At 48.9% G+C, this 19,467-nt stretch overlaps 3 protein-coding genes across 8 annotated transcripts in view; 2 read left to right on the top strand and 1 right to left on the bottom strand.

The window, feature by feature from the left end:
- Window positions 1-18,038, top strand: part of LRRC31 (leucine rich repeat containing 31) — a 30,518-nt gene extending 12,480 nt beyond the window's left edge. For 5 of the 6 annotated variants that reach the window (XM_077929785.1, XM_077929786.1, XM_077929787.1 and 2 more), the window contains one exon: window positions 1,298-2,211. In XM_077929785.1, coding sequence (XP_077785911.1) covers window positions 1,298-1,629 — 332 coding nt within the window. In that variant the 3' untranslated portion in view covers window positions 1,630-2,211. Of the gene's footprint in view, window positions 1-1,297; window positions 2,212-6,386; window positions 6,464-17,639 lie in introns of those variants that run through there. The other variant, XR_013393126.1, reaches the window with a different exon arrangement.
- Window positions 1,763-19,467, top strand: part of LRRC34 (leucine rich repeat containing 34) — a 33,068-nt gene continuing 15,363 nt past the window's right edge. Inside the window, exons 1-2 of the mRNA XM_028731541.2 lie at window positions 1,763-1,791; window positions 6,387-6,463. The gene's annotated coding sequence lies outside the window, so the exon portion shown is untranslated. The remainder of the gene's footprint in view (window positions 1,792-6,386; window positions 6,464-19,467) is intronic.
- On the bottom strand, window positions 1,979-17,990 carry LRRIQ4 (leucine rich repeats and IQ motif containing 4). The gene is made up of 5 exons (XM_028731547.2): window positions 16,782-17,990; window positions 15,120-15,293; window positions 6,084-6,222; window positions 3,577-3,773; window positions 1,979-2,170 (listed from the first exon to the last, which is right to left on the bottom strand). Exons 1-5 carry the CDS (start codon window positions 17,988-17,990, stop codon window positions 1,979-1,981), a joined length of 1,911 nt encoding a protein of 636 aa, XP_028587380.2.

Raw genomic sequence — 19,467 nt, forward strand, 5'->3', positions numbered from 1 at the left:
GATATTTCACCATGCCTATTTGCTTTATAGTGGACTCAACTCAGTGGACTATTGATCATGGACCAAGGTGGGAGATATGAAATAAATGTATTTTACCAGTGCTTATGCAGAGCAAATAATGTCAGGTGATGCTCACTATAGGCTTATTTATTATTTATTAAATTTTTAAGTCTCTCTGTCTTGCCCAGGGCAACCCAAAGCAACTTACAACCAAACAACCCCACATAGGTACATACATTAAAACCAAGTAGTGGAAGAAATACATTAAAACCATCCCACCTACTTCTAAAAGGCCAGAGGCAAGTTTTTGCCTGGCACCTAAAGATATACAGTCATACCTTGGCACTCGAACAGCTTGGTTCCCGAACAAATCAGCTCCCAAACGCTGCAAACCCGGAAGTAAGTGTTCCAGTTTGCGAACGTTTTTCAGAAGCCGAACTTCCGACACGGCTTCTGCTTGAGTGCAGGAAGCTCCTACAGCCAATCAGAAGCCGCACCTTGGTTTTCGAATGGTTTCAGGAGTCGAACGGACTCCCGAAACTGATGAAGTTCGAGAACCAAGGTACCACTGTATAACAATGGCGCCAGGCCAGGCAAGCGTCCCTGGGGAGAGCATTTCACAAGCTGGGAGCCACTGCAGAAAATCCAGTTCTTGTGCTGTCACCCTCAGGACCCTCTGGCTTGTCCACACAATGAACTGAACATATATACAAGCTGTCTATGCATGTACAAATGTTTATGTGATAATGTGTACACTTGTTAATTTGTACTGCTGTAACTTTGTACATACGTACACAGACTCTACACCCATTGAACATTTCATGTGAATTAGTACAGTGGTACCTCGGGTTACATACGCTTCAGGTGACATACGCTTCAGGTTACAGACTCCGCTAACACAGAAATAGTGCTTCAGGTTAAGAACTTTGCTTCAGGATGAGAACAGAGATCATGCTCCGGCGGCGCAGCAGCAGCAGGAGGCCCCATTAGCTAAAGTGGTGCTTCAGGTTAAGAACAGTTTCAGGTTAAGTACGGACCTCCGGAACGAATTAAGTACTTAACCTGAGGTACCACTGTATGAGTGTACAACTTACCTTTGGTGAACACAGGTACACAGGCTTTACACTCATCCAATGTAATGCATGAACACCCCAATCTCATTTTTCTCTATGATTTTTCTCCTTCCAAAGTACCACTCCCTTTTTTCTGATACAGAAGTCCCTTCACCACTTGAAAGCATGTACAGTATGTTTTGAAAACCAATGTTACCTACTGATGAACTGGTTGCTTCTTTCAGGCCTGGTCATCCAAGCTGGGCATCTGGCTCAACTACAAGAACTGGACCTTAGTTATAACAACCAGATCTCTGACCAAGGATGGACAATGTTCTATCAAGACATAGTTGGCCTTGAGCAGCTTTCTGAACTGGATGTCAGCCGTCGTCCTTCGTCACGTGGCAACTGTGGCGAATGGTTGGGCAAACTTTTGGCAGCACTGCTGAAGCTGCCCCAGTTCACGGAGCTCGGGCTGCAAGGCTGGGTTCTTTCCGAAGTTCAGCAAAAGCAACTGGAACATTTTAATCGGGACAATGAACGAAATGTTCGCTTTGATGTTTGGTATGGAGCATGATGTCTTGTGCCAGTGTAACAATCTATAGCTGGTGGCCCACAGGCTCAGCACGCAGTTCCTATAGCCTTACCTGACAGAATGCAGTGGGATAGAGAGAGAAGAGCGCCAGAATTGAGAAACTGAAGCCCTCATCTCAGTGAAAATCCTACTCAGCCCCGCCTTGTGAGTAATTTTTCGCCACACAGGATGCAAGACTTGCCTTGCTGGACCATTTCTCCCCACCAAGAGGAGTTTGTGGCTTGAGCAATAGAAAATACTATCTTGATCTGAGAAAATGACTTTCTATGAGTCCTTTTCTTTTCTTGCTTGTATTTATTCCCCCGGCCTTTTAAGGTATCACAGAAAGCAGTTATTTCTTCTTGCCCTTGCCTTTGTCCTTTTCCTTGCCCTTGTCTTTTCCTTTTCCTTTGTCTTTCCCCTTTTTGTCTTTCTCCTTCTTCTTCTCTTTCTTCTCTTTCTTGCCTCTCCTGATCATTTTCAGGATCTCGCCAAAGGCTCCAATCCCTCTGCGCACCATCAAGCCACGCCACCAAGCCTGGACCTTTGAGGGGAGGGAGAAACAACCACATAAGCATGAAAATGGGGGGGGGGGAGCAGCTGTTTGTAGGGATGGGAGAAGAATTAGTTCATTTTGTTCTTACAGCAGACCGACCAATTTGATGGCTGCAAACTTGCTACCAGATTGGAGCACAACTCTGCTTCTCTGGATTTTACAATGCAGTTTTGGTGTGCAAAAAAAGTGCACACAGAAATAGGTATTTTACTGCCAAAATGCATGTTATAGAGACATGCATTGGGAAAAAAAATATTTTAGGGGAAAGACATACAATAAGGCATACAATTTAAACTGAACTTTTCATACATTCTTTTAAGAATTGCACAATATGGGATGGAAGAGACCCAGGGCTTTTTTTCAGTTGGAGCTCACCAGAGCTCAGCTCAGGCACCTCTCAGGTGGGCACCATGGCCGCTCTAAGAGAACAAGGGAGAAGTTCATGGTGAACAGACCTACGATTAAATAATGAAACTGAAATGGGATAGACCTAGGCTGCGCTGTCCATTCCTAGCTATTTGTTTTTCAGATTTCAAATGTTGGCACATAAAATGGATGCTGTGTCCCCGCTTTCCTGCCAAGGCTCAGTCATGTGGACAAAAAATCTCTTGCAGGAATTCTTCTGGCACCACTCCCCCTTCTGCTACTCCCTCATACAGTACCATTAGGACTCTCCAGAGTCAGTAACCTCTGTGCTTGTTCTCTCCAAAGAACTGTCCTCCTCAACATCATGGACCCTACACATCACTATGTTGGGCCATCAGCAGAGCGCTGAGGGAATTAACCAGGAGGAGGAGGTATGCTGGCTTATATGCCAGGGGGCTGCCCCTTTAAAAGTGGTCCTAGAGTTTGTAGGAACTAGTAGGCGGTGTTTGCCAGCCTCGTGCCCTCCATGCTTTGGGCTAGAACTCCCATCAGGTTGTCCAAAACACCAGATTAGCAAAAGCTGCCATGTTCACTTGGAGCTCTCAAAGGTTCTGCTACTGACTGACTGCCTTGTCCCACCAGCTTCTTCTCAAAGTCAGGAGGAAAATACTCTCCTACCTGACCAGACCTGCTCCTTTCCCCCTTGTTCTTTTCTCTGTTATGCTGTATGTTCCCCGCACTCCTCTAATACCAAGTCATACCAATGTCATACCAGTTACAGATAGCCGTGTTGGTCTGCCATAGTCAAAAAAAAAATAAAATCCTTCCAGTAGCACCTTAAAGACCAACTAAGTTAGTTCTTGGTATGAGCTTTCGTGTGCATGCACACTTCTTCAGATACACATGTGTATCAGATACTGCTACTTTGCTTCCACTATTTAAAATCCTGTGGCCCACCCACAGTTCCAATGGATTGTCACTACAACATGCTGCAGACCCATGTGGCTTTTTGTGTGTGTTCTCCGTACCGTTATGGTCAAGGCCTTTTCGTATCTTTCATCTCGCAAGTACTGCATGGTGACTTGCAACCCTTGGCTAAAGATTTCCACTGCTGGGAACATCAGAGGGTTTCCTTCAAGTGTCAGAACTTGCAGTTTCTCTAGCTTATCCAGATTCTCCGGGACTTGAAATAACTGATTGGAATGAAGAAATAGCTTTTGCAACTCTAAACACAAGAGAATGATAATGGTGAATATGATGCATAAGCGACATCCATTTCATGTTTATTTGCAAGCTGAACGTTTGAGTATTATTATTATTATTAATATTATTACTATTATTAATATTACAAGTGCCAACCTACCAAGGTTTTTCTTTTTTTCTTTGGTTGACAATAAAAATAGGCTCAACTGAAGTAAGGACTCTAGATTCCTTATGTACCAAGTAGCTTAGAGCAGTGTTCCCCAACCTTGGACCTCCAGCTGTTTTTGGACTACAACTCCCATCATCCCTCGCTAGCAAGACCAGTGGTCAAGGATGATGGGAATTGTAGTCCAAAAACAGCTGGAGGTCCAAGGTTGGGGAACACTGGCTTAGAGGACAGCTAGGGAAGCTGTGTTCCCTCCAGGTGTTGCTGGACTTCAACTCCCATCAGCTCTAACCAACAAAGCCAATGCTTAGGGATGATGGTGGTTCTACAGCAACATCTGGAGTGCCAAAGATTGCATAGGAGGGTAATCCCTGTTGTGAAGAGGGGCAGAAACAGAGGAGCATGGTAGCCCATGAACACCATGCATTAAATGAGACACGGTCAGCAGGGCTGAGAGAAACAGTTGGCTCAGGATCAAACTACAAAAGGGCCAAAGCTAAGTGGCAGAGCATCTGCTTTGGACGCAGAAGGTCCCAGGTTCAATCCTCTGCATCTCCAGATTGGATGGGGGGGGGGCCCTTGTCTGAAAATCCAGGAGAACCACCGCCAGTCAGTGCAGACAATACTGAGTTAGATGGATCAGTGGTCTGATGGTATAAGATGGTGACCTGTGCTTCCTATGGCTTGTATCTCCCAATTACTTTTGATTTTACAAAAAGCAGGTTCAGGAACCTCCAACCAAGTTTGGGAGAGTTAACATTGGGGGGGGGGAGGGGTTAATCTTTCCCCCCAAACAATTTCCCCCAAACAATCAACTCCTGACCTAAAGCTGTCATTTGCCCTGATTGGAAAAATGCAAACACAATTGTGTGTCTGTAAGGCCCACCACCCTATTCCCAGTTGTGGCAAATAGTAGGGGTTTTTTTGGGGGGGGCAGGGGCACTGATTTCCAGCAGAAAAATTCAACAATAAATGGTTAACCCACGTGCTGTGATCCTAGTCTGGACTGAACCTGCTTTTTGTAAAAGAAAAAGATGCTAGGAGTCACTGAGTTTGGCCTTCTTATAGACTGCATCTTGCCTTGGGGGAAAGCACTCTGGTCTGTGTTCCCTCTGGGCACCTCCAAACTGTCAGTATTTTGTAGGAGGGATTCAGGTGCATCCCGAGAAATCAAGGTTTGCACAGTTAAAGGTGATTAAAGTCATCCTGGCACAACAAACCCACTTTTTACAAAGTGCAGTGCCATCCTAGCACAACAAACCCACTTTTTTTACCAGGCTAGTGACAGGGAAATGCACTGAATAGTGTGAGATGAATTTATGATTAACTAGAAGACGTATAAAAACAGTCCAAGCAAATTGGAAGGAATGCTCAATAAAGACCTACAGAGATCTCTTCCTGCATGTACACAACATTGGGATGGGTTGTGATCTGTCCACATGGGAATGGACCTTTCTCCTTATGGTACAGAAGACTGGCTAGCAAGTGTGTGTGCAATGCCTGGAGGGATTTCAGGATGCAGAGGTGAGGGGAGCAAGGGGTGAACAAAATCCCCAGTGGTCAAGGAGCTTCAGTGGTCTGTATAGGTCCTACACAAGTAGTCTGGCAGAGGAATCCTAGCCCCAGACAAAGAGGGGTGTGACAGGGCAGCTTATTCTCCACCCAGACACATGCCAGCTAGGAGAGGAGGTGTTTGATGGGAGGCAAAATCTTGCTGTTTTATGCCAGCCTGGAGCTGATGGAGCTAACAGAATCAGATTGGGTTTGATGTAAAGTGACAGCTGTGGAGTTCTCCCCTGGAACACCCCTTTTTGAGGCTTTCTGTAGGCCTACCCCCTATGAAGGGTACTTCTTCTTGCCCACACTTTTGGCAGGTGGAACAGGGAGTTGTGCACTGGAGGGGTGACCCCAACTGAGCTGTTTTGGGCTGGCGGAGGGAGGTCTCTGCCCCACTGAAACCTCACCCTCCACCCACATGAAGGCAGATCATGAGTATGAATTGCAGCCTAAATTATGCAAAGCAAGAGTGTATTTTAAATTTAGCTTTGGAGGAAAATGGGACTTGAAAGACATTATAAGGGGTTGACAAGAGGTACCCTTGGCAAAGGAAGCTATGACTGTGAATTCTGCCTTCGTGCAGAGCCTGCTTTGATCTATCCTTTTTACCTTGTAGTTCGCATATGTGATCAGGTAGCTCTATGAGATAGTTGTTGTGAAGGTCGAGTACTTCCAACTTAAGCAGCGAGCCTATGCTTGGGGGAAGATACTCCAAATCGTTGTTCTCAAGGTACAATTCTTTCAGGTTCTGGGGGAGGAAAATACCCATAATTTGCATTTTGAATATATATTCGTGTAGAGACTCACCTGCGTTCTCTGTAATGTAACTTACAATTTATGGAATATAACCTACCACTCTGTTAGATGGAGAAGGCATCTCCAATCTTTTCTTCTTCTCCATTATTTTTGCAGGGGAAGGGGCTGTAGCTCAGTGGTAGAGAATCTGCTTTGCATGCAAAGGCTCCAGAATCCATTGCCAGCAACTCCAGGTATGGTTAACTATTTTCCCTGCCTGAAACCCTGGAAAGCCTCTGGTGGTCACTGTAGACAATACTGAACTAGTAGATGGACCAATGGGTCTGATTCAGTATAAAGCAAATTCTGGTGTTCCTGAAGAGTCTCACCAAAAACACAACAGGATCAAAAATTAAGCAAATGTTCCTTTTAAGGTGCTGGCCCCACTGCTTAAAATTTTTGGTCCTCACTGGTTTATTACTTATTGTGATGATTTTAAATGCCATTTACCATAATAAACATCAGTTTACCATTACAGTGGTACCTCGGGTTACATATGCTTCAGGTTACATACGCCTCAGGTTACAGATTCCAGAAATATTACCTCAGGTTAAGAACTTTGCTTCAGGATGAGAACAGAAATCACGCAGCAGCGGCGCGGCAGCAGCAGGAAGCCCCATCAGCTAAAGTGATACTTCAGGTTAAGAACAGTTTCAGGTTAAGAACTGACTTTCGGAACGAATTAAGTACTTAACCTGAGGTACCACTGTATTCTAACAATTTAAACTTGCAACCATGAACAGTGCATACATTATATCTTTAAAGAAAATTCAAAGCACTTTCTTTCCCTCAAAGAATTATGGGGCACTGTAGTTAAAGCAGCACTGTGAATTTCAAATATGCATTCTAGTGTATACAGAGCATCTCTACTAGAAAATGCAGTTTGTGTTCTTTAAGCATAGATCCAAATTGGCGATTGGACAGATCCTCTCAAATCCAACAGCCTAGCCCCCTACTTATGTTTTCATAGAATCATAGAGTTAGAAGGGACCCTGAGAATCATCTAGGCCAACCGCCTGCAATGCTGGAATATGCTTTTGGCTTGACTTGGTAAGTTCTGCAGTGCTGGCCTCTATTAAGTGGCAAAAATTTGCATCCCATATTTTGACAGCTAGCTGTACCAGTGCCCCGATTTTTAAAGACCTTGCAAACAGGCAGTGTTGTGGGCAGGCCCAGCGTGAGGAATGCCTGGCTCGCTGCTGCCTCTGCCATGGGCACACCCTACCTCTTCTGCTACCATGGGTGCCCCTGCCGACTCAGGGGCTCCTCTGCTGCCTCTGCCTTAGGTTTGCCCCACCCTCAGCTCCTCTGCCATGGAGGAGGCAGCCAGGGTGTGGCAGTGGGGGAGCTGCATCAAATGGTGAAGCGTCCCAAGGCGGCCCTATTTGTGAGATATGTGTGGACCAGATTGCAGGTTTCTGCATGGCATGGAAGTCTTTCTAATCTTTCTGGCTTCAGCAAGACAAAGTGAGGCGGCTGCCTCAGGCAGCAAATTCTGAGGGGCAGAAAGTGGTTGCAAAGGTATGTCAGGTCTGCAGCTCCTAAGCTAACTTGCTGCCCTGGGGTGAAGTGGGGGACTCTGCTCCATCATCAGTGCTGAAGTAAGACTCAACTACCAGTCTAGTCAGTTTTTGTGGGGAATGTGCCACTTTGTTCTTCGCCTCAGGCAGCAAATAGGCTTTGGCTGCTCCTGTCCTGGAGGAATGCTTTATATCCCGTTTCTAACATCTCTGGGCCAATCTAGACATAATACCATCAATAACAATTGCACAAATTGCTTTTTAAAAAGTAAATTGCAGATAAAGCAGGACTGGGTGCTGATCTGGATCAGAAACCTGACGTGGGGTAGGTGGAACTCCTACTTCCAATGTGATTCGCTGTCTAAACTTCCAAGCTGCAAATCATAACTCAGAGTTTAAGGGCCAATGGCAGAGGCCCAAATCCTGAAATGTTCTGTGATTGGATATCATGTATTGAACCAGAACACAGGAGCTCAGAATCCTTAGTCCAGAATCAAGCTCAGGCAAACACAGACCACTGAATACATAACACTATGGAAGTGCCATTAACCAATTTTGCATTACGCCACACCCCCACGGCAGCCCTTTTCTGTTATATCACACATCCCATGGCAACCATTTTGTGACTCACTCCCACAGTGCATTCATGAAATCTCAAATGCGCCCACTGCTCTGAAAAGGTTTTACGTTATATGTTGTCTGTGTATTCACATACTGTCAGAGACTGCCTCCCGGTCTCAGCTCACAGAAGACCAACGCTAGCCATTAGAACTGTACAGAAGTCTTTATTGGCATTTAGTTTCCATTTCCAAACACTAGCGTGCGTCTCTACGTCTAAACCCTAGACCAGCGAAGCCTCGTCTGAGTCTCCGCCCCCTGTACACCAGCTTAATACTCTAGCCTTACTCCACCTTCTACGTTTCTCCTTCCTCCTCTGGGTCCTACTACCCCCCTGGGTGCCTTCTTTCCGGGATGCCTCTGAAGCGGACCCTTCGGACTCCTCCCCTTCTCTCCGGCGGGCTTTGGGACCCGGCTCTCTCTCCGGACTGCCCATTGCGCCCCCCTCCTGTACATTTGAACTTGGCGCGCGCGCGCTGCCCCTGACCTTCCTTTTGACCGTTACCTCGCTCTCTGATGCAGGCGTGGCTAACCCTGACTCATGTCCTTCCGCTGACGGAAGGCTGCCTGCTGCCGATGTTTGGGACTCCTCCCCCTTACTGCTCTCCGGTGGGAAAGTTGGTCCCGATTTCCAGCTGCTGCTCTCTGAATCCCCTCTGGCCCCTCCTTCCTGGGGTGTTCCCTCTGGCAACCCCCTGGCTCTGACCACTGGGGCCCCTTTCTGTGAATCCTCTGATTCACTGGAGAGACTTAGAGACCTCGGATGGCTACCCTCGCTGACTTCTCCCTCAGATTCCTCTCCCTCGGTCTCTACTTCCTCCCTCTCCTGTCCCTCTGCTCCTGAACCCCTGACATCCATCCCCCCCTCGAAGCCCCCCCTTCCCCCCTCCCCTCCTTCCGGTGCGGGTACTGGGTGCTCCGTCGTCGCGGGGGTGCTTGCCGGATACAGTTCATCCCCCATGTACTCGTCAACGTCGCTCTCCTCTGCTTCCATCTCTCTGTCTTCATGCTCGAACCCCACGTTGTCCCCCAACACGTCCATGTCCGTCTCGCCCCTCTCCCCCTCTTCGGGTGGTCCCATCCAAGGACCCCTCAGCCACTTCCTGCGCCACTGCTCCTCTGGTTGATCGTCCCACCAATACGAGTGGTCTGAGGCAGACCCCGGTGGCGAACCCACCTGAGAGCTGGGGACTGGTGCCTGTTCCTCGTCCGAGTCGAACCCCAGGAATGTGCTGGCTGAAAGAGTGGGTGTGAAAAGCCAGTCATCGAAATACTCTGCTGGCATGGGCCTGTGCGGGAAGAGGGCATGAAACTCCTCTTTGAGCAGCGGTTCCTCCAAGGCATAGTCCGGTACCCAGCTGTTGGCACTGGCCGGGGTACCCTCTCTGGCTAGGAAATATTCTACTCCCTCTTCCCCCCATCTGGAGTCCAAAATCTCTGTGACCTCATTGATGTGTCCCTTCCTAGGCGGCCCCCTCACTCTGGGCCCTTCACTGCTCTGGTCTGGTGCGGTGTCTGGCTCCTGAAACCTATGAGGTGCTTTGTAGGGCGTGAGCACCGATCTATGGAACACCGGATGCATTCTGGAACCCTCCGGAAGAGCCAACCGGAAGGCCACTGGATTGACCTGCGCCTGGACTTGGTAAGGTCCTAGCTGCTTATGTCCTAGCTTCTTCTTAGCTAATGATCTGGTCGGCACCGCTTGCGCTGCTAGCCAGACCCAGTCACCCACCTGTATGTCTTCCCCAACTCTTCTGTGTCTGTCGGCCTGCACCTTGTATGCGTGCTTAGCTAGTTCTAACTGCCTCCTGAGCTGTTCGTGGACTTCCTGCAACTCTGACGCTAAAGCTTCCGCTGCCTGTGGCTCCCCCTCCCCCACTCTCTCTAAACCCGGGAAGGTTCTGGGATGCCTCCCGTTGTTGGCGAAGAACGGCGTCACCCCCGTCGACACGTGCTTCGTATTGTTGTAAGCGAACTCGGCGAGCGGCAGGTAGTCCACCCATGTCGTGGGCTGCTGGTTGGCGTAGCATCTTAGGTACTGCTGCATGACGGCGTTGACCCTCTCCGCTTGTCCGTTGGTCTGCGGGTGTCTCGCCGACGCCAAATTGACTTTGACGTTCAGAATGCCCATCAGCTTCTGCCAGAAGTTCGAGATGAACTGTCGCCCCCGGTCGGAAAGAATAGACCGTGGCAGACCATGGACCTTGAACACGTGGTCTATGAACAGTTTGGCGGTCTGCTCCGCCGTGGCTACCTTCGCACACGGAATGAAGTGTGCCATCTTAGTAAACATGTCCACCACCACTAGCACTGCTGTCTTTCCCCTCGAGCTGGGCAGATCCGTGACGAAGTCCAGGGCCACCCTCTCCCACGGTTCAGACGGTGTCTGCAGCGGTTCCAGCAATCCCGCCGGCGGTCTGTGAACTGACTTGGCCCTTTGGCAGGTGTCACATCTCGAGACGTAATCCGCTACTTCCCCCCGCATCTTGGGCCACCAAAAGTCTCTGGCTACGAGTTCGACAGTCTTTTCTTTGCCAAAGTGCCCTGCGGTGGGAGCGTCGTGTAGCTGCTGCAGGACCCTTGCGCGGAGGTCATCTCCCGGCACGTAGAGTGCTCCCTTGTGGAGGAGCAACCCATCGCGAATCTGGAACTCGTCGGCCCTCGCTGTGCCCCTGTGCACCTCCTCCATCTTGGCCCGTGCGAAGGGGTCTTCCCGCAGCGCGCGACGTACGGCGTCCAGGTCCACGGTTGCCGACGCGCATGCCCACGCTTCCGGTGCGAAAATGTGCTTGGCCGCCGACGGTGCCGCCTCCTCCAGGTATTGCGGCTTTCTGGACAATGCATCCGCCATCACGTTGTTGTCGCCTGGGATGTACTCTATCTTGAAGTCGAAGTCCGCGAAGAACTCTGCCCATCTAATGTGTCTCTGGTTGAGGAACCTAGCCGTGCGCCAGTACTCCAGATTCTTGTGGTCCGTGTGGACCTGCACTGTATGTCTGGCTCCGATGAGGAAGTGCCTCCATGCCTTGAATGCTGCATGTATGGCTAGCAACTCCCTGTCCCAGATAGTGTAATTCTGCTCCGACTTGCTGAGCTTCCTCGAGTAGAAGGCGCACGGCCTCCAGTCCCCCTGCTGGTCTTGTTGCAACAGGACAGCTCCCACGGCTCTGTCTGAGGCGTCCGTCTCCACCCTCATGGGTCTGCTGGGATTCACATGCAGCAGCTGCTCTTCGGACGCGAAGAGACGCTTGAGTTTCTGAAAGGACTGCTCCGCTTGCTCCGTCCAGATGAATTTCTTCTTCTTGGAGCTGAGCGTGTCGGTGATGGCCGCTGTCTGCATGGCAAATCCCTTGATGAACTTGCGGTAAAAGTTGGCAAAGCCGACAAACCGCTGGACTTCCTTCCGATTGCGTGGGCTCTTCCAGTCCAAAACTGCGCGAACCTTGGCGCTGTCCATGGCGAGCCCCTTGTCCGACAACTTGTAGCCCAGGAAATCCACCTCCGTCACGTCGAACTGGCACTTCTCCAGTTTGGCGTACAGCCTGTGCTCCTTCAGTCTCTGCAGAACTTCCCTGACATCCCTCTCGTGCGCCTCTCGCGATTCTGAAAAAATCAGGATGTCGTCCAGGAAGCATACGCACTTCTTGTAAAGGAGCCCCGCCAGCACGTGATGCATAAAGGCTTGGAAAGTGTGAGAGCCATTTTGTAATCCGAAGGGCATAACTCTGTATTCGTAGGTGCCCAGTGGCGTGAACATGGCCGTCTTCCACTCGTCTCCGTCGCGCATGCGAATCAGGTTGTACGCGCCACGTAGATCCAGCTTGGTGAAAACGCGTCCTTTCCGCACCGTCGCGAGCAGGTCGTCTATCTTGGGCATGGGGAAAGCTGAGGGCTTGGTTTTCGAATTCAAGATTCTGAAGTCCACCACCAGTCTTTTTTGGGGCGTATCCCGCTTCTTCACAAAGAATACGGGACTGCCTCCCACCGCTTTCGACTCCCGGATGAACCCACGCTTCAAATTGTGATCTATGAACTCCCTGAGTTCTTGCAGTTCATCCTCAGACATGGAGTACAGTTTCCCAGTTGGCAGCGTCGCCCCCGGCAGGAGGTCAATCTTGCAATCATAGGGTCTGTGAGGGGGTAGCTTGTCCGCCTCCTTCTCGCAGAATACCTCCAAAAACTCCGCATACTTGTGGGGTACTGCTTGCAGCGTGCCCAACTGCAACTGCGGGTCCTCCTCTTCCCCTTCCGGGCTGGGCATAATGCAGTGTTCTGCACAGTAGGAGGAGCCAAAAGTCAGGTGACGCTGGTACCACGCCAATGCTGGGCTGTGCCTGTGCAGCCAACTCATGCCTAATACTATAGGCGTGTCGGACAGCTGGGTGACATTGAAACTGATAACTTCCCGGTGATTCCCAATTTGCATCACCATAGGCGGCGTCTGCTGCACCACCTGCCCCCCTAGCAGTTCCCTGCCATCCACCGTGACAACCTTCAGGGGCAGTGTGGCTGGCAGTAATGCTACGTTGTGTTGTTGAATGAACTCCAATCCTATAAAGTCTGCGTTACTGCCAGAGTCAATAGTAATAGGCACTTCTAAGGTGAGTCCATTGGGCAGCTGAAGCGATGCGGTTAGCTGCACCACTGGCTTGGGCGGGAGGGGGTCTGTGGGCTGCAAAATCTCTGGGGACTTCCTCACTGACTCGTCTGGCTGGGCCCCAGTGCCTCCTCTTCCAGCCAGACTTGGTCGTTTCCCTGCTGTGGTGCTCTCTGCTGAGTTGTTTCCAATACTGTCACTGAAGCTGCAGTGTGCTTGAACCTCCTCTGGGGACACTCTTTCGCCATGTGCTCTGCACTCTCACATATATAACACTTCCTGTTCCTTCTAGGCAGCTTCGATTTTACTGCTCCCGGCGTTAAGGCTCTGGTAGCTGAGTGAGCCCTAGCACCGCCAATCTCCATCTGCTCCTCGCCCCCTCCCTGTGGAGGCGTGGACTGCGCACGCGCTGCCTCTCTGGGCAAGAGGGAGGGCACTCTCGCTGGTGAACGTCCCCAACGCCCTTCTTCTTTGCTCCACGGACGTTCTTCCTGCCTCACCCCAATAGACAACGCTCTTTCAACCACTTGCTGAGTGGTGGTGGGTCTCTCCCCCCTTGCCATCTCATCCTTGATCTGTGCATTCAGACCCTCCCAAAAAAGGTCTCTAACCGGCGGAGAATCCTTATCCCAATTCAGCGCGTTGACCAATGCAAAAAACCGGGAATGATACTGCCTTACGCTGGCTTTCCCTTGTCTTAGCCCAAATATGTCCCTCCGGGCAATGTCCAGGTCTATTTTGGATAAGAAACAGGAGTCCATCGCCTTAATGAACGCATCTGCGCTTTGGAGCGCTGAATCCTTATCTCTCCACAGGTTGCGCAGCCATGATTTCGCGTCCCCATGCAAATGAGACAAAATAAACCCCACTTTTTCCCGCTCATCTCTAAAGTCTCTTTCCAGCAGCTGCAGCGCAAACAGCACATCTGCTCTGAAATTGGGGTACTGCTGCAAATTCCCATCAAAATGAGATACAATGCTGCCTCCTCTCTTCCCCAAACCGATCCCCTCGGACCTGGGTGCTGGGATCCCCTGCTTTACAAGCCCTTCCAACCTGGCTTGAAGATCTCTGCATGCAGCTGCCGCTTCTTCCTCTCTCTTCCTGGATGCGATTATTTCAGCGTTGAGTAGCGTCACCGCTTCTTGCAGGGAAGCTATTTTCTGTTCTGTAGTCATCTTGCCTGACTCTTGTGAGCTCGCAAGGCACCAGTCTTCCACCCTCCCTGCCTCGCTTCCTTAGCGATGCTTGAGGCGAAGAAAACCGATGATAACTTGAGACGAGGCTTACTGTCAGAGACTGCCTCCCGGTCTCAGCTCACAGAAGACCAACGCTAGCCATTAGAACTGTACAGAAGTCTTTATTGGCATTTAGTTTCCATTTCCAAACACTAGCGTGCGTCTCTACGTCTAAACCCTAGACCAGCGAAGCCTCGTCTGAGTCTCCGCCCCCTGTACACCAGCTTAAGACTCTAGCCTTACTCCACCTTCTACGTTTCTCCTTCCTCCTCTGGGTCCTACTACCCCCCTGGGTGCCTTCTTTCCGGGATGCCTCTGAAGCGGACCCTTCGGACTCCTCCCCTTCTCTCCGGCGGGCTTTGGGACCCGGCTCTCTCTCCGGACTGCCCATTGCGCCCCCCTCCTGTACATTTGAACTTGGCGCGCGCGCGCTGCCCCTGACCTTCCTTTTGACCGTTACCTCGCTCTCTGATGCAGGCGTGGCTAACCCTGACTCATGTCCTTCCGCTGACGGAAGGCTGCCTGCTGCCGATGTTTGGGACTCCTCCCCCTTACTGCTCTCCGGTGGGAAAGTTGGTCCCGATTTCCAGCTGCTGCTCTCTGAATCCCCTCTGGCCCCTCCTTCCTGGGGTGTTCCCTCTGGCAACCCCCTGGCTCTGACCACTGGGGCCCCTTTCTGTGAATCCTCTGATTCACTGGAGAGACTTAGAGACCTCGGATGGCTACCCTCGCTGACTTCTCCCTCAGATTCCTCTCCCTCGGTCTCTACTTCCTCCCTCTCCTGTCCCTCTGCTCCTGAACCCCTGACACATACATATATGTTTCTTTGGGTGACAAGGGAGGGCTACTTTTGAGATCCAAACCTTGCTCATTTTCTTACCTCTAACTTACTGATGCCTTCTGGTATCACTGTAAGCTTGGTACCCTGGTCTTGCCCCATGTACAGTTTCTCCAGCGATCCAATTGCAAATATTTCTTCCGGGAACGAGGTGAACTTGTTGCCGGTCAGACTGAGGCATTTCAGCTTACAAAGCCTGAACACTGCTGGAGATAGCTTCACACACAATTTATTGAAACATATAACTATATAGATTTCTCAAACTGCAACACTCCACTACAAGTCAAAGAAATGAGCGTTGTCCTCCCATAGCAGGGTACAGAAAGCTGGGTGCAAATCTTCCTGTGACAAAACCCAAACTCCGTTTAGGACAAGAAGTGGGAGTTCTGCTGTTTGGGATTCCACCTGCAAAACTCCACACACACCCAACTGTCTATATTCCATGCCCACTGGGCTGGTTTTGCAGGGATGAGTGTCTCCCCAGATGACTTCACCACCACCACAAGAAATTTGATTGCAATTGGGCAAGCCTTGAGTTTCCCCACATTTCCCTAATTCTTATTGTTTTATTATCTGCACGATTTATTTTTATGTACACCGCTAATCATAAAGCGATAAATATATAAATAAGAATGGCTGCTGATAGCGGGACCAGCAATGGGGGAACTTAGATCACTATTAGTATGCTGAAGTGGGACATGCAACAAAATGTTACAAAATGGACTGCTCCTGTACAGAATTCCAGCTAGCCAGCTGTCTCCCTTTCCCCCCATTATTGGCTCCCCCTGAACTTATACACATGCATGCACGCAAGGAGTGCCAGCTTGGCCCTGCCACTGTGCGTGCCCAGGGCCATGGGTACCATGCAGAATGCATGGCCCTCGCACAGAAATTTGTGGGTGCCCAACCCCTTCAGGGAGTTGGTACCTATGATGCACACACACAACCAACTGTCAAGTCCAGGGGTCAGCAACCTAAGGCCCATAGGCCACAAGCGGCCCATGTGGGTCGTTTAACCAGCCCATGAGCCGCCACCAAACCGAGCCGCCCACTCAACAAGTCCCCATGCGCTGCGCTGAACTGGCACAGCGTGGCGCCAGAAATCGCGTCTGCACAGATGCAGACATCAGAAATCGCGGGCACGTGTGCTCACGCGCTCTGGTCCCCGGAGGGATCTCTGCTGGAGTGAACCGGCCCAGGCAAGGTAAACCTTGCCAACCCCTGGTCAAGTCAGTATCTCCTGCCCACAGAGCATGCTTTTTGAGTTCTCCCCACACCCACCTACCCCTTAAGACCCCACTCCTCAAATATTGGGTTTCCCCAAGCCTGCAAATCCTTAACTCTGTGAAGATGAAGGTTGGGAAGGGCTCACCTGAATCTCTATGAGGAGCCCCTCCCACATAGATGGTGCTGTAATAATAGGGCATCTCAGAGTCTAATTGCCTGCTTAGAGAAGCCAAAACTGACAGAAGTTCAGGAAGGCATGCAAACATTAAAGAGCAGTTTACAATTTTTAAATTCTAAACTCCTTGGTCTAAGGCTTTTTCTTCTTCTTCTTTTTGCTTGTATCACTCTGCAACACTGCTCCAGAGATGCTAGCATAATGGCTCCACCCATCCCAGTGAGTGACATCTGCTGCTAACGTGTTGTTTTGCCCTGGTGCCCCTGCTTTTTAAAATAAGGTTTTAACTGAATTTCAATTACCTCACATAGTAAATTGTCATCAAGTAACAACACTTCCAGATTTTCCAACGAACAAATCTCTATTGGAAACACCTCTAGGAGATTTTCACTTAGATCTAGTATTATTAAGCTGGTTAGCTTGGCGAAAGAAGGATGCAGCGCTTCCAGGGCACAATTTTTCAAGTAAACCACAATGAGCGACCTCCAGCGGCGAATCTGGCGCGGAAAAGTTGCCAGGCTATTCCGTGACATTGAAAATTCCTTCATCTCTGTCAGTTCCTTAAAAGATCGGGGAAGTTTGCGCAGGAGGTTACTGGACAAATCAAGCACAGATAGGTTCGGGCATTTACTCATTGTATCGGGTAAAGATGCTAGGCTGTTAACTGCAACAAAGAACTGGGATAATTTTTGCAGGGAGGAAATCTCTTCTGGAATGAGGCTAAGACTATTTTCTTCTAGATCTACTATTTCTAAATTAGAGAGTTGAAAAAGTTCTGGTGGGAAATTTTCAAATTTGTTCTTCTTCAGATAAATCTCTTTCAGTTTGGTCAAATTGACAATTTCCTTGGGAAGGCAATTCAGATTGTTACTAGAGAGTCCCAGCAATTCTAGATGATGGAGGTGTTTGCAGATTTCCACTGGAAATTGCTCCAGGTTGACATCATATAATCTGAGCTGGCAAAGTGCCCTCAATTTACTAATGATATTCAGTGAACTCAGAGGGAGTGGATTACTGCTTAAATCCAAGCTCTGAAGACTTTTCAGTTCTCCAAGTTCCTCACATAGGTCTTGTATGTTGTTCTTATTCAAATAAAGGACTTTCACATTTCTAAGCCGATTTATACTTTCTGGGATACTAGTGATTATATTTCTCTCCAGATGCAATTCCTCCAAGTCTTCCAGTTCAAAAACCTGCCATGGGATGGTTTCCAGTTTTTTGTTGGCCAAATCAAGAAAAAAGATGCGGTCTGTGATCTGCACTGGAACAACCACCTCCTCTTTGGGTTCTTCATCTGCCAACCTTTCCTCTATTACCTCTTCAACACCAACATCAGCACCAACAACAACCTCTTCTTGTGTCTCTTCCGCGTCATCCTCTTCCGGAATGGTGGCCCATTTTTCAGAGAGTTGGGACACTATTTCGGCGGTAACAAAACTCTTGGAGGTAGCAATCATTGCAAACCTAGTTTTGGCTGGGGAAAAAAAAAAGCAGAATGGACTTGGAGACATTCCTTTAAACCACGTTTTATGAAGAATAAACAAAATATGTTGTTTTCATTCATAAATCCCAACTATTTCTTGAGTAAGGAGCAGTGTAAATGATGTTTAGGATAAGGCGCTGAATCCAGGAAGATTCAGGTAGGATTTGAATCTCTTCCCAAATTTTGGGGATGTTGTGCTTGAACTAGTGTTGTTGTGGAGAAATGGTTGTGCGAGAAATGTAGGAGGAATTTTTGGCACTTAACCTACTCTTGAGCTGAAGTAAAAGAATCTAATCATGTGAACTTAACCAAATCAAGATTTTTGGGTTATATTATTACATGCTCCCTACTTTGCTGAGCAGTGAAAAGTTCCAAACTCCCTGAGTTTTGGTTTCCTTGGGAAAGGAGCATTTTTGTAACATTGGATGCCCCTCCAGGTGTCCTGTTTATAGTGCACTCATGATAATTTGTGGTCATGAAGCCATTGAGGTAGTTATATGCAATCCCACTTTCAATATCGTCTGTCCCTACAAGAGTTTCAGGGTGGATATATTCTGCTTTATTTCCAGTCAGTGCAGGTCCTATAGCTTCCTGCTGAAATTCTGTAAACATTTCATACCACAAATGTGTGTGTTTAGCCTTGCTTTTGTTGCAATAGTGCAAGAGTTCCCCTCCAGACAGCAATAATCCAGTAACATTGGGGAAACATCACAGATCCCAAAAGAGAGATGTGTACACCCCACAATGCCTCAACTTTCAGCTAATCTCCAAATATCTCCTAACCATTCGTTCACTCTCACTGAGGAAATGTCAGCCAACCATTCTGAACCATTAACTAACAAAGGAAGGCGAACAGTAATATTTAGTAGGTTTGTTCCACATTGTGACTAGCAGAAGAGGATAAATTGTAAAGTATATCCAAACAAACAAACAAATAAATAAATATTTTTTCTTTACTGATATTGTGAATGATGAGAACTTGAATCAAGAAAAAAGAAAGTGGCTTCTGAAGCAGTATACCTACTTTTGAGCCACCCTACTGTATAAACATAGGGCTTGCCAATCAGAAGGTTGGCAGTTTGAATCCCCGTGATGGGGTGAGCTCCCATTGTTCGGTCCCAGCTCCTGCCAACCTAGCAGTTCGAAAGCACTTCAAAGTACAAGCAGATAAATAGACACCTCTCAGGCGGGAAGGTAAACGGCGTTTCCGTGCGCTGCTCTGGTTCACCAGAAGCGGCTTAGTCATGCTGGCCACATGACCCAGAAGCTGTCTGTGGACAAATGCCGGCTCCCTCGGCCTATAGAGTGAGATGAGTGCTGCAACCCCAGAGTCATCCACAACTGGACCTAACAGTCAGGGGTACCTTTACTGTATAAAACAGCAAACAATGGCGAGGAGGAGGAGGAGGGAGCATGGCTGATTGCAAACTTGGAATGATCTTCAATAAATTTTGCTCGGAGTAGACCCCACTGAAATTAATGAGAGCCAGTGTGGTGTAGTGGTT

The sequence above is a fragment of the Podarcis muralis genome, chromosome 6 (genome assembly GCF_964188315.1).
Source record: "Podarcis muralis chromosome 6, rPodMur119.hap1.1, whole genome shotgun sequence".
Taxonomy (NCBI): Eukaryota; Metazoa; Chordata; class Lepidosauria; order Squamata; family Lacertidae; genus Podarcis; species Podarcis muralis.

Excerpts from the sequence above, each read along its gene's own strand:
- LRRIQ4 (XM_028731547.2), bottom strand. The coding sequence starts at position 17,990 with ATGTCTCCAAGTCCATTCTGCTTTTTTTTTTCCCCAGCCAAAACTAGG. Across the intron at positions 3,774-6,083 it reads TCACATATGCGAACTACAAG|AGTTGCAAAAGCTATTTCTT; the intron begins GTAAAAAGGATA and ends TCTTGTGTTTAG. Across the intron at positions 2,171-3,576 it reads AAAAGGCCTTGACCATAACG|GTCCAGGCTTGGTGGCGTGG; the intron begins GTACGGAGAACA and ends CTCCCCTCAAAG.